At 30.7% G+C, this 13,025-nt stretch overlaps 5 protein-coding genes across 5 annotated transcripts in view; 4 read left to right on the top strand and 1 right to left on the bottom strand.

The window, feature by feature from the left end:
- MsrA (methionine sulfoxide reductase A) overlaps nucleotides 1–13,025 on the top strand; it is a 172,491-nt gene that overhangs the window by 127,815 nt on the left and 31,651 nt on the right. The window lies entirely within an intron of this gene.
- Nucleotides 223–2,434, top strand: LOC138182319 (ER membrane protein complex subunit 2). Its single transcript, XM_069118047.1, has 8 exons — nucleotides 223–370; nucleotides 885–927; nucleotides 1,035–1,148; nucleotides 1,226–1,376; nucleotides 1,452–1,595; nucleotides 1,683–1,839; nucleotides 1,911–2,006; nucleotides 2,071–2,434. Exons 2-8 carry the CDS (start codon nucleotides 894–896, stop codon nucleotides 2,242–2,244), a joined length of 870 nt encoding a protein of 289 aa, XP_068974148.1. The 5' UTR covers nucleotides 223–370; nucleotides 885–893; the 3' UTR covers nucleotides 2,245–2,434.
- Nucleotides 2,706–5,082, bottom strand: LOC138182308 (tRNA (guanine(10)-N2)-methyltransferase homolog). Its single transcript, XM_069118021.1, has 9 exons — nucleotides 4,656–5,082; nucleotides 4,519–4,584; nucleotides 4,190–4,435; nucleotides 3,979–4,113; nucleotides 3,644–3,907; nucleotides 3,443–3,581; nucleotides 3,174–3,372; nucleotides 2,963–3,089; nucleotides 2,706–2,876 (listed from the first exon to the last, which is right to left on the bottom strand). The coding sequence occupies exons 1-9, from the start codon at nucleotides 4,737–4,739 to the stop codon at nucleotides 2,715–2,717; spliced, it is 1,422 nt and encodes a 473-aa protein (XP_068974122.1). The 5' UTR covers nucleotides 4,740–5,082; the 3' UTR covers nucleotides 2,706–2,714.
- Nucleotides 6,068–6,643, top strand: LOC138182622 (protein qua-1-like). Its single transcript, XM_069118656.1, has 2 exons — nucleotides 6,068–6,145; nucleotides 6,202–6,643. Exons 1-2 carry the CDS (start codon nucleotides 6,068–6,070, stop codon nucleotides 6,637–6,639), a joined length of 516 nt encoding a protein of 171 aa, XP_068974757.1. The 3' UTR covers nucleotides 6,640–6,643.
- LOC138182292 (uncharacterized) lies at nucleotides 6,818–12,827 on the top strand. The gene is made up of 2 exons (XM_069117989.1): nucleotides 6,818–9,304; nucleotides 9,531–12,827. The coding sequence occupies exons 1-2, from the start codon at nucleotides 6,818–6,820 to the stop codon at nucleotides 11,196–11,198; spliced, it is 4,155 nt and encodes a 1,384-aa protein (XP_068974090.1). The 3' UTR covers nucleotides 11,199–12,827.

The raw sequence follows: 13,025 nt of genomic DNA, 5'->3' as shown, positions 1-13,025 counted from the left end.
TTATTTGTATTTATTTAAAAAACAATATTTCCAGTTATTTGCTATATCAATTTAGTGCAAATACTTTAATATGATAATATAATAGCAAAAACTAGAAACAATAATGATAATAAAAATGTATGTATTTTTGTAATATGCTGTAAACTATAAATTATTTTTTATACTTTTCACTTATTTTATAATTTAAGAAAATGACGTACTTCAAATATCTTACTGAATAATTTTGCATATATAGCCTTGAATTACTTTTTGATTCCTGATCGACCTGTGTAACATATGTACATGATCGATTTAATTTAAGGCTACGTGTACATTGATTTCAGTGAATACTTTATTATAAACTTGTTTTTATTATTGCAATTACTTCTACGTAAGTTTGAAATACCTATAATACTTTATATTCTGAGATTCTACTGCATGAATTATTACACTGTAATAATAAATTTGTTCCAAGTGTATTATAATTAATAACTGTTAACGTATAAGTACATATTTGTTTTAATATCTTTTTTAATTTGTGTTAATATTTCTTTCTGTGTTATTTATATATATTTAACATATATTTTTTGGTATCTAGTCTTTTACTTATTTAGGTTATAATAAATAGGTTATAATAAGCAATGTATTTACAAATTCATACATATATATTTATATATTATAATATTATGTATACTTGTATGAAATTTATAATATTAAGGAATGTTTGTTATCATAAAAACATTCAGAATTATGTAAAGTTGTAATTTTTTTAGTATTTGATTAATTAACTTTATATCTTCTTTTATGTTTGTACATAATTATAGTTGTTTCATGTATAGAATATTATTTCATACACTCTATGCACAAATCTATTATATATTATTTATGACATTATTTTTTTTAAGACTTCAACTATGGCTGATCAGTATAATAAATTATCATGGAAAGGTAAGTTAATAAAGAACATAGTTTAATCATCTATAACTTTTGAATTTTAATTTATTAATATTTCAATGTAATTATTAAACTTTTATATATGTTTTTTATATATGTAGAAGTACGAGACATGTTCAGGACATGGAGAGAAGATAGTGAACGGCGAAGTAAAGATGTAGTTGATCTGTGGGAATCTAAATTATTGGGAAAAATTGATCAACTTGGCAATGAAAGTAAGATGAAGTAATTTTTTATAAGATATTTTTAAAATGGTATTAACTTTCTACAATAATTTGTAATTTTTAAATAGAATATCTGGTTTTGGAACAAGTCTGCATAGCCGCATTGGATTGTGATCGTCATTCTTTAGCAGAATATTGCATTAAAATATTGAAAAGAGAATTTCCTAGCAGTTTAAGAGTCCATAAATATCATGCTATGCATCTGGAAGCTTTGGAAATGTAACAATTATTTATGAAACAATGATTATTTATTGCATATTTCTATGCCATATAAAAGAAGTTAAATATTTGTAGGTATGATGAAGCATTAGAAGTTTTGGATTCTATTATAAAAAGAGATGAAACAAATGCAGCACCAAGAAAAAGACGTATAGCTATATTAAAAGCAAAAGGTCGGATATCAGAAGCTATTAAAGAGCTTACAGAATATTTAAAAAAGTTAGTGTTTAGTTGAAATTTTTTTGATGTTTTAAGTTTTTAACTTATTGTATTAATCATAGATTTTATATCCTTCATGTATTACAGATTTATGAGTGATCAAGAGGCATGGCATGAATTATGTGATCTATATTTACAAGAACAAGAATATTCCAAGGCTGCATTTTGTATGGAAGAACTTATATTACACAATCCACATAGTCATTTAATTTATCAGAGATATGCAGAAATAAAATATTCTCAGGTAATATTTTTTATGTAACAGTACCTGAGGCCTCAAAACTTTCACTGAAATAAATTTTTACTTATTATTAGGGTGGATTTGAAAACATGGAATTAGCAAAAGCATACTTTTGTCAAGCTGCAAGATTAAATCCAAATAATATCAGAGCTTTGTATGGTTTACTGTTGGTAAGAATCAAAATTAGAAAAAAACATGTAGTGTTAAACTTTTACTATAAGCTTAAATTTTTAGGCAACCAATAATATTGCCACATCACCTAAATGTCCCTCTTCTAAAAAGAAAGATGCAATAAAATTAAGTGAATGGGCAGCTAATCAAATTGAAAAGCAATATGAATCAAAAGTGTCAGATGAGAATATTAAAACACTTGAAGGATTATTAGGTCAGTTGCAACTGGAAGTTTAAGTATACAAATTTATATGTATGTATGTTACTGTAATATATGTAAATGTACTGTTCATTCCTTACAATTTACACGCATATATAATTTATTATTTAATACAAATCTTTTGACATAAATAGTTTTTTAGTATGTCAAGTAAATTTGCGAATGTATATTAAGATATTTACTATCCAAAATACAGTAAAGTATTATTTATCTTATTTAAATAATTCTTAAGATCATTTAGTAAAAAGATTATAGAACTAAATGAAGAAAGTTCCTTATTCTTTTCATAATCTCTAGAAAATGTTAGAAAATGACATTTTATTGATGGTTCAGAATTTTTCTTGTTATGAATACTTTCCCACACATGTCCTGCTTTATTCTTTAAAATGCACATATGGCCATAAAAAGTAACAGTTTAACAAAATTTATATTCTCAAACACGAATTTGAAGGAAAATAAATGTTTGTTACACGTAAAATAATTACAGTCATCTTTTTGGATTTTCTTTATTATTCTGTTCCCAAAGTTCTCTTTTCTTTGCTTTTTCTACAGCTTTCTTCATTCGTTTTTCCCTTCTACTTTCATTTCGTAATGCAAAATATTGTTCGCGGAAGTCGATTAAATTGGTAGAAATTATTTCATCTGATTCCTGGAAGAAAAATTTGAGAATTTTGATCAAATTATTTTTAACATTTTTTTAACTAATAGTTGTATAATATATATTTTGACACATACCTTTGGATCTTTTACCTTTTTATAAGTCAATAACCTCCGACTAGTATAATTACTAAGTACTTGTTCTGAATTAGCTACTAATTCCAAACATGGATGTGTTGGTAACTGATCCTCCGAATATTGATCTCTATAAAAGTAGTATTTTATACTTCATTCTATAAAAATAAATATTGTAATATCGATAAACAACTTTTTATAACCTGTGACTTACCTAAATAAAGGAAACCAACATACTAATCTACCATTTAATTTAAGATGTTGAGCTGCAAAAGTTAATAAATCCTTGTATATTTGAGGTAAATCATAACCAATTTTAGATGGTATATGAGATGAAGCTTGATGTTCTTCTATCACTGGATTTAATTTAGTTGTACCTATCCTTTCTGTTGCTTCTCTGATACCATAAGGAGCTATAATTAATAAAGAGATGAAGGCTTTTACAGTACAACTTATAAGTTAATGAAAAGAGCTGATACTTACGGTCTGTTATTATAGCATCTATACACATGTCAGGACGCCATAAAGGATAAGAAAAGTCTGATACAACTACATCAATATAGTATGATCTTTTTCCATATTGACTCATATTTGTAGCAATATTTTCATCTTTTTCCCTAATCTGGTCATTATTTTAATAATAATTTAATAACATCATTCAGTGTAAGCAAATAAATTATTTACCTTTTGTGATATCCTACTAGGCCTTGTACGCCCATGCAGCATTAAAAAATCTATATCTGTTCCCAATGTATATCCTCCAAAATGAGAAGCAGCAACTAATAAAGATCCAGTACCAACAAATGGATCGAGCACAATGTCCCCCTTTTGAACTTGAGCTTGATTAGCCATTATTAATGACAGTTGAGGATCCATAGACGTATTACCAATAAATTTTCTGGTTTTCAGCGATAATTTTCGAATTAAATCCCTCTGTCCACTTGTAATCTAAAATTTCATTATAAAATGTGATATATATGTAATAGATTGATGTAACGGTACAATATAATTATGCATACCCATCTGCCAAAAAATAATTCATATGGTTCTTTAGGGATGTTATTAGGATCTAATCCATAAAATTCTATATAACACAATGTTGTGTCTGGATTATTTAGTCTTACTGGTCCTTGTAATGGTAAATAACTGAAAGACTATTTATTACAAAGTTAGATTAATATCAAAATTTTACATAATTTCAGTTTACAAATTTATAAGTTATGTACTTACATCAATTTTATTTACTTTTTCACCTTGAGAAAAATGTTTACAAAATGTTTCAACTATTACTTTAAAAGATTTGTGTGGACCAGCATATTTATTAATTTCTGAAATTGGATAAGTTTTTAACTTGTTATGCAAATTTTCAACTTTTTTACTATTAGCCCACAACTCTAAACAAAATCGCACACAGACTGCTCTGCTTGCAATTTTATGTGCCAGAGTTTCTGAAGGTAAATTAACTATCCAATAAGGCTATAAAAAAATCATTTATTGCATAGACAAATGTATTAAATATTATATTATATTATATTAACAAAATAAATGTATTTTCTTACATGTGTGTTTAATTTAGAATGAGTATAAATATTTACACCAAACATACCAAGAATAGATTGCATTTCCTAAAAAGATGAAGTATAAAAATTTTATAGAACAAACAGGTAAAAATTAAATTAAATAAAAAATTACTTACAGCTGTACGAAAATCAATGTGTTCTTGGGCAAACCAAAACAGATATTTTTTCCACTGGTTATTCATTGTTATTGCTTTATACATTTATCCATATTCAATTCAAATTACATTATTTAAATTGTAGTATTAATTATATTAAAAGTATAGCACATATACTTTAATATTGAAATACAGCTTTAAACTAATTTTGCATAAACTAATGCAATTCAAAAATTTAAATTGAAGTAAACAATTTGTGTTTATAATACAGACTTTTTACTTTACTACATCATTTAGATTTTTCAACTAAAAAATTAAGTTTCTAACTTTAATATAAATTATTACATATTGATTAAATTGTAATTATATGTAACTATAAGCATTATTTAGCATCAAGTAACATAAGATCTATGATCTAGACATTAACCAACGTGATCAACACAAAAAGATATTGCACACATTATACGCGCATGCTTAATCGAAACCATAGATAAATAAAATATAGTGAGTCGAATATTATTGAATATTATGCCGGTATAATATCATTATTATTATTTTTCATTATACAAAACAGTGAAGAAGCGCTCTTATTAGAGAGTAAAGTTGCTCAATTTATTTTGCGATATATTAGTCTTCTATAATATATTAATAGCATTAAGTATAATACCATACGAGGAAATATTAATTAAATCATAATATGTGGTAATAAAGAGATATTAATTACAATTATTTAGATGATATGTTTTACTAAATGTTGTTTAATAATCAAAAAGTGTCATAAGATATTATATGAAAATATAAATCTTGTAAAATATCAGAAGGTGAAATATAAATTTCAACAACATAAATATGAAAGAAAAATAGGAAAAGCAAAGAAGTTGCAAGAAAAAAGATGTACATAACATATAAATGCAAGAAATAGCATAAGTCATATATATATATATATATATATGTATATTAATTAAATTATGAGCATAATAATATAGCAAAAATATCTCTGGAAATACATATATACATATAATATATAGAAACATTATATATTTAAAATAGTCGATAAAAGAGAAAACTATAATTTCTTAATCGGTAGATCTACAACATTGTAGCTAATAGAACAGTGTACGAGGGGGCGCTATATTCGTAGTAAAACTTCTTGTTGTTCTCATTCTAAGGTGGAATACTACTCGTCACTGTTTTCTGTTGTGTTTTTAGGCTGGAATCGGGTGAAAAACATGCCGTTTCGATAATCGAGTGAGAAACAAAAGGCTCTTAGAAAGAGTTGTTGTACATATGTTTGAGAAAAGTGCTGTATTGAAAACGTGTGTGAATAGTACAGGTGTAATTTAATAAGAGCAGGGGAGGCTGGCGATTTAATAGGATATTGATTTGTCCGCGACTGCCTTGCTGGCTCCATCGCACACACAAACCAGGTAGCCATGAACGTCGATATTTTTGGGGCACTGCCTGGTGCAACGTGTCGGCCGTACATATGCCGTGCTCTAATGTGTTTGCAGGCCTGATAAAGCCCAAAATGCAGCCAACCATTGGCAATATGTGTTAACGATATTAGACAAAATTACGGGTTACAACGACTAGGTACATCTATTACGATCATAACGACTATCAAAACGGCGACCAAAACGGCAACGACTACAACGATAACGGCGACGGCGGCGGCGGCGGCGGCGACGACGGCGACGACGACGACGACGACGACGACGACGACGGCGACGACGACGACGACGACGGCGACGACGACGACGACGACGACGACGACGACGACGACGACGGCGACGACGACGGCGACGACGACGACGACGACGGCGACGGCGACGACGGCGGCGGCGACGACGACGACGACGACGACGACGACGACGGCGGCGGCGGCGGCGACAACGACGACGACACCGACGACGGCGACGGCGACGGCGACGGCGACGGTGACGACGACGGCGACGGCGACGGTGACGGCGTCGGCGTCGACGGTGACAACCACGACTGCGACTAAACAGGCAGCTGAGACGAACAGAACGATAATTACGACAGATACGACGAATTCGATAGTAACGGCAGTAACAGCAAGGGCGTCAATTACGAAAAGAATAAAGTGGTGTTATTACTTCATCGTGGATATTTTACAGAAAATTTTGCATTGGTTGTGTTCAATGCAATAGTTGAGAAGTTAAATGTGTAAAGAAAATACCTCAGACACAATGGATGCAGTAAGCAATGGAGCTTCAGGAAGTGCAGTGGCTTGTCCAGTCTGTACCCTCTATCTACGCGAGGGTATCAGCTTACAAAGACATTTGGATACTCATCCAAAAGAACAAGTCATCGAAGCTCTTATCAAAGCTAGTACCAATTCCTCAAATGTGCAACAGACACAGTTATCATCATCAGCACCTCCAGCATCTCCAGCTATACAATCATCCCAAAATACACCTCAAGTTGCACAGAATACTCATCTATCGGCTCAATCTCCATATCCTATAGGACCTATTTTCGAATGTCCACCTATCGGTACTGTGATGCCACCTCAGTTTGCTTCATTTAGTTATCAACAGTTTGTAAATAATGGCACTATGATGATACCACAATATGCAATGGCTCCACAAGCTAATCAAATGATGCAAATGCTGTATAATCCATATGGTATGTATCAGCAGCAACAAATACCAACTGTTCAAATGATTTCGCCAGTCACAGCCATACCAAACACCACTAGAGTCAGACCAGTGGTAACTATGGCTGGTGAAACAACTGGTAGGACTGCCATTGCTGTACCTGTAAATAATTCCGAGCCAAAACAAATTTTACCTGAGATTTTACCTGAATCAGAGCAAGAGTCTGAACAAATGTTATCAGATATCAACCTTCCAGTTTCTCCTCCATCATTAAACGAAGATAATTCTATGCAGCAAAATGAAAGTGAAACTAGTACAATTCAAATAGAGCAAGAAGGAGAGGAGCCCCTTGGTTCAAGTACAGATCAGCATACTGTGCAAGATGAATATGATAGCATTCCAAGATCATTGGCAATTACTTGTAATGTCAATGTCACTACAGATGATAAAGTTGAGAGTGTATTGCCGGATATTGACAATGGGGAATCGTCGTGTGTTGTTACTACAAATGTGCAGTGTAAGTCTATTCATTATGAATCGTCAGACATGCAGGAGTATGTACACAGATATGAAGATGATGACGATAATAATAAAGTTATTATGTCTGAAGTATCACCAATGGTAACAGAAAATGAGACAGAAAATGCAACTAATGAAAAAGTTCCTCACAGAGAAGAAATAAGCAAAAATGAAGGTACCTCAGCAGAAATGCCTGTAGAAGATACAGTTAAAGCACCAGCTCAGCCTGAAGTAGAACAATTAGAACGTCTTTTAATCACTATTATGGAAAATGAATTTAATAATACTCCACAGAAAGAATCCAATTTTGAAGATGATAAAAAGAAGAGTAAAGATACAAAGAAAAATACTTCTCCTGAAAGGGCTGAAAGTGTAATACATGAAATAACTAGTAATAATCCCATTGAATATGAAAACAGTTGTAAATCTGATGTAAAAGTAAAAGTTAATCAAAGCTCGGAAATTAATATAGGTAATGATGAAAATAAAAGTTCTTGTCTTTTATACAATTATAAAAACAGTTTGTCTGCACCTCCATCACCTATTGTACAAAGAAGACCCCATAGAACCTATTCTGTTCATTCAGATTTTAGTTCAAATGAACACCTTAATTTTTATCCAATTGGTTTTGATGCAAGCACATTGCACGATGAGGAAGATGATGAAGATGAAAAAAATGAAACAGAAGATAATTTTGATGAGGCAGATATGGAAATAGAGGAAATACCTAGCCCACATACTCCTTTCATTAAATATGATGAAAATGCAGACAATGTTAGATCTCATACTCCATTATCTGCAAGTAGTGGTATTTCTGTATTAAGAGTTAGAAAGGATCTTAGTAAACCATGTTCTCCTGCTTCTGTCCATTCATTTTGTCATATGGATGCTAATGGTATAAGCCACGATGAAGAAAGTAATGTTGAAATGGATGGATCACCAGAAAAAGATCCTATTGATTGTTCGTTAGTTGAACAAGATGTGAAAGCTGATCAGTCAGAACTTTCCTTATGCAAAAATGAGAAAAAAATGGAAGGAGATTCTGCATATCAATCTGGAATTAGTGACCATATGAGTTCGTTTTCTACAATTCATTCACAACATTCTCAGCAATCAACATTAATGGATGAATCATATAACATGTCAAGTAAAAGTAATAATCATGTAAATTTATCAGAATCTAGTGATGTCGCAAGTAGTTCTGACTCAAAGAGTTTTCATTCATCTAAATCAATTATACAAAAACAATCTGTGGAACTCCTTAGTTTAAATGAAGATGCCCATGCAGGTCCAATGAATGTGTTTGAATTTGATGGGCTTCAAATCTTAGTTCCTAGTACATTCATAAGTGATTCTTCACAAAAAGCAGTTAGTGGAACCAGCCAACAATCTATGGCAAGTAGTGAAGGTGGAATAGGTATAGATGAAGAAGTTAAAAGCATTAATATGAGAGCTGATGAAACTATGCCACCCAGAGGTGAATTATCAGAACAGGAAAGTAATGGATGTACAGAACAATCAGCTTGGCAGGTATGTAAGCTGCTCTTTGAATATAAATATATTGTTAAAATTTATTATAAATATTTCACATAAGAGTTTAATAGATTTATAAAATAACAAATGTTTCAACAAGTAATTTAAATATATACAATTAATTTAATTTAGTTACTACTGAATATATTTTGTAAACAACTTTTCTATAAAAACTGATATTAAAAGTTATGTTTATATTAACAAATTTATTCTGTATATTCAGTTATATGCTGGTCAAGAATCATCAAGAATGTCAACATCTTATGATCTAATGGCACGTGAAAGTTGGGAAGAATCTGATGGATCAGACAATGAAATTACAGGCCCATTATTAGATAGCAGATCTTTAGCAACACATTTTACATCAAGTTTATTTTTAGATCGAGATAGAAAAACTCCTACAAAAAGAATGTTCAAATGTTATCATTGCCCTGAAGTATTTGATTGTCCGAAAGAACGCAGAGTACATAGTACCACCGCGCACAAAGAAGCTGGTCCGAGTAGCAGTAGAGAATCTACAGAACAACCTGAAGTAAAGGATATTAAGTTATTGGATGGCCGTATGAATGTATTTGAAGATATTTTTGTACCAGGTTTACATGTTCAACAAGTTTATCACCAGCAACCACTGTTACATCAACTTCAACCACCACAATCATGTACAGATGTAACTACAAAAGTAGAATCTGATCAAAAAATTGAAACACTAGTAATACCATCAAATATTGAAGTGATCTGCACCCTTTGCAATCAGAGATTTAGTAGTGAAAAATCATTACAACTACATCATAGAAGAGTACATATTACAGAAACAACAAAACGAATTCGTGAGAGCACCAAGTGTCAGATATGTCACGAAGAATTTCCTTCGGTTCTATTGTACAATGCCCATTTAAAAATACATCCATTAGAATGTAGTCAATGTGGAAAGTATTTTTATAGAAAACAAAATTTCAAATTACACATGAAACGACATTTAGGAATTAAACCATTTCCATGTACTGTTTGTGACAAAGCATTTTTAACAAAACAGAAGTTAGATGAACATACCAATGGTCATACTGGGAATGCACCTGTTAAGTGTAATCTTTGCAATGAAACATTTCGCAGATATTCAAATCTAACACAGCACAAAAATAGACATCATTTGAACATAAAAAAGAAATTAAAAGATTACATATGTCATTGTGGTGAGGTTTTTCATACAAAGAAAAAGCTAGCTTGGCATAAAGAAACACATGATGAAAAACCCAAAGCATGTACATATTGTAACGAAAGATTCATTCACATGGCCAGCCTGACTAGACATATGCGCCGAGCTCATAATAAAAGATTCGTTCCAGATGCTCAAAGAGAGAGCGAAAATGTTGAATGTCCTGTATGTAAGTGTATTTATTTACGATCTTCCTTAGCAGTGCATATGCGAGTACATAATGGTGAAAGACCATATGAATGTCAAGTTTGCTCTAAAGCATTTAGTACTAAGTGGAACTTACAATTGCACAAATGGACTCACGCTGCTCGTAGCACCAAACCTTTCAAGTGTAATCAGTGTAGTGGCGCGTTTTACCGGCACAGTGATTATACTGCTCATATGAATTCTCATAGAAATGTGCGTCCTTATACCTGTAACTATTGCGGAGCGCAGTTCATACGAAAATATAATTGTTTAAGGCATGTAAAGGAACATGAAGAGAACAAAGCATATACATGTGATGTTTGCAACAAAACTTTTCATAGATCATATTATCTGAAAGAACACTTGCGAGTACATTCAGGTGCCAGACCATATACATGTCATATTTGTGGAAAGTCTAGCGGTACGAAATCCAATCATAACAAACATGTCAGAATTCATCATGCACGAGAACCTGTAAATACCGAAAATTAAAAAGCGAACGAGATTTTTGATCCAGTTTACTTAGTCAATATTTTTAATCATCTCACAATGCTTTATCGTAACGTTTTACCTCTTATTCTTCTATGTGCTGAAAATTTTTTTTTTAAACTGAAGCAAACAATAATTCAGTACAAAAAAGTGATGAAATAAATGTAATACATCTATATATATTACATCTCTTAATCTTTTACAAATCTCGTTCGTTTCTGTTATTATTTCTTAAATATTTTAATACAGAGATTTTAAACTTGAATTACCTGCTAGTATTATTACTAGCAGTATTTAACTAGATAAAGGGGTTTAACTTGCTTTAATCATAAAAAACAAGAGGACGATTTTACGTTGTATTGTGCATTGTGCATTGTGCATTGTATGTTGCACTTCGTAAATTTTCGTCATATAGTCTGCTAAATACAATGACTCGAGACTGTAACTACTTAAGATAATAAAAAATTTTTAACAAATATTAACTGGTACATGTCTGAAGATTTGAATAACTTCCATAAAGGAAGACTATACGATGAAATGCTTTTTGCCAACTTATACTAATTAACTATTAGATAATAATAACTAACTGATCAATATTATGGAATCATTAAGCACTTTTATGTGTTGGTCGTTGTACGAAATTTTTTTACAATAACTGTTTTACACAAAGTATATATATTACGATTTTATGTATTGGCATCGAATGTGAGAAGGAACTGGGAGAATCGTATTTATTTGCATTGAATTTACTACGCATAAGCTCATATCAATAATTAGGATTATTAATTATCACAAGGTAGTTACGGATCTTAGTTATATTTATATATTTTGCAAAATATATAATAATTTTTATCGCTAACTGTAATTCCAAGACTGATCGATGTTGGTTCCTCATATTGCTCTCCGATATACATGTATTCAATATATGTATGTCTTAAATGGCAAGCAAGAACAATCGTGTGTGAGGTTATTTGAAATATTTGGTATAGTGATACTGTGACAAATATCTTAATAGTTAATTGTTTTATATTAAAATATTTGGCAGATCATGTATCATTTAATTTCTAGAGAGCAATATGAATGAAGGGGCGCTAATATATTAAATATATCAAAATTGTGTTACTATAATTATATTACGTTCGATGGACGTTTTGTTACGAAAGCCGGTTCCCATAAACTGTTACCGTAAATTTCAACAAAACTGCATGAAACATTTTTAAAATGGTTATAGTGTTTCTATAACACACTTTGAGTTTCATCTTGTTAATAGTTATTTAACAAATTACATTTTAGTTTCGTTAATAGTTAAATATAGCAGTTTTCCAATATAGTCGATCATTAAGCGGAACTTATTTACATGCATGACCAACATCGACGTCCAAATGTGCAATCGTTTAGTTAAGTATATGTATTCTACTTGAATGCAATTGTAGATAATGTAAATATGTATATCAGTTTTATTTTATAACAGAACCGACAAATTCTGTTGGGAACTAATAATTGTCTAAGAACGACTTTTACTCTTATGAGGATAAAAATAGGCTATTAACTATTACCATAAAAAGAAACTATAAATCAGCAACACCTGTATACCTTAATAAAAATTATGTATTGAGGTACTTTTTTAAATAAGTTTTTCTTTGTATTTTTATTACAAGTACCAATACCATATTTGTTTCTTGTTTGTAAATGGGAAATGTAATGTAAAAACAAATGATAAAATAAGAAAAAATATGTAAGAATATTGCAAATTGCGAATTCGATAAAAATATTTAGAACAAATGTTTTATGGATTTAAAAAAATGTGATATATTTTTCATTTGAAAAAGT

Source organism: Bombus flavifrons, chromosome 8 (assembly GCF_040668555.2).
Source record: "Bombus flavifrons isolate JBK064 chromosome 8, iyBomFlav1_principal, whole genome shotgun sequence".
NCBI lineage: Eukaryota > Metazoa > Arthropoda > Insecta > Hymenoptera > Apidae > Bombus > Bombus flavifrons.
The sequence above is the reverse complement of the archived record's forward strand: the minus strand, read 5'-3'. Positions and strand labels throughout refer to the sequence as shown.

Coding starts and splice junctions, on each gene's coding strand:
- LOC138182319 (XM_069118047.1), top strand. CDS start 894: ATGGCTGATCAGTATAATAAATTATCATGGAAAG. Junction 1,596..1,682: donor CTTACAGAATATTTAAAAAA/GTTAGTGTTTAG, acceptor CATGTATTACAG/ATTTATGAGTGATCAAGAGG. Junction 2,007..2,070: donor CTTTGTATGGTTTACTGTTG/GTAAGAATCAAA, acceptor TTAAATTTTTAG/GCAACCAATAATATTGCCAC.
- LOC138182308 (XM_069118021.1), bottom strand. CDS start 4,739: ATGTATAAAGCAATAACAATGAATAACCAGTGGAAAAAATATCTGTTT. Junction 3,582..3,643: donor CTAGTAGGATATCACAAAAG/GTAAATAATTTA, acceptor AATAATGACCAG/ATTAGGGAAAAAGATGAAAA. Junction 3,090..3,173: donor TGTTGGTTTCCTTTATTTAG/GTAAGTCACAGG, acceptor CTACTTTTATAG/AGATCAATATTCGGAGGATC.
- LOC138182622 (XM_069118656.1), top strand. CDS start 6,068: ATGAACGTCGATATTTTTGGGGCACTGCCTGGTGCAACGTGTCGGCCG. Junction 6,146..6,201: donor GTGCTCTAATGTGTTTGCAG/GCCTGATAAAGC, acceptor TAACGATATTAG/ACAAAATTACGGGTTACAAC.
- LOC138182292 (XM_069117989.1), top strand. CDS start 6,818: ATGTGTAAAGAAAATACCTCAGACACAATGGATGCAGTAAGCAATGGA. Junction 9,305..9,530: donor CAGAACAATCAGCTTGGCAG/GTATGTAAGCTG, acceptor CTGTATATTCAG/TTATATGCTGGTCAAGAATC.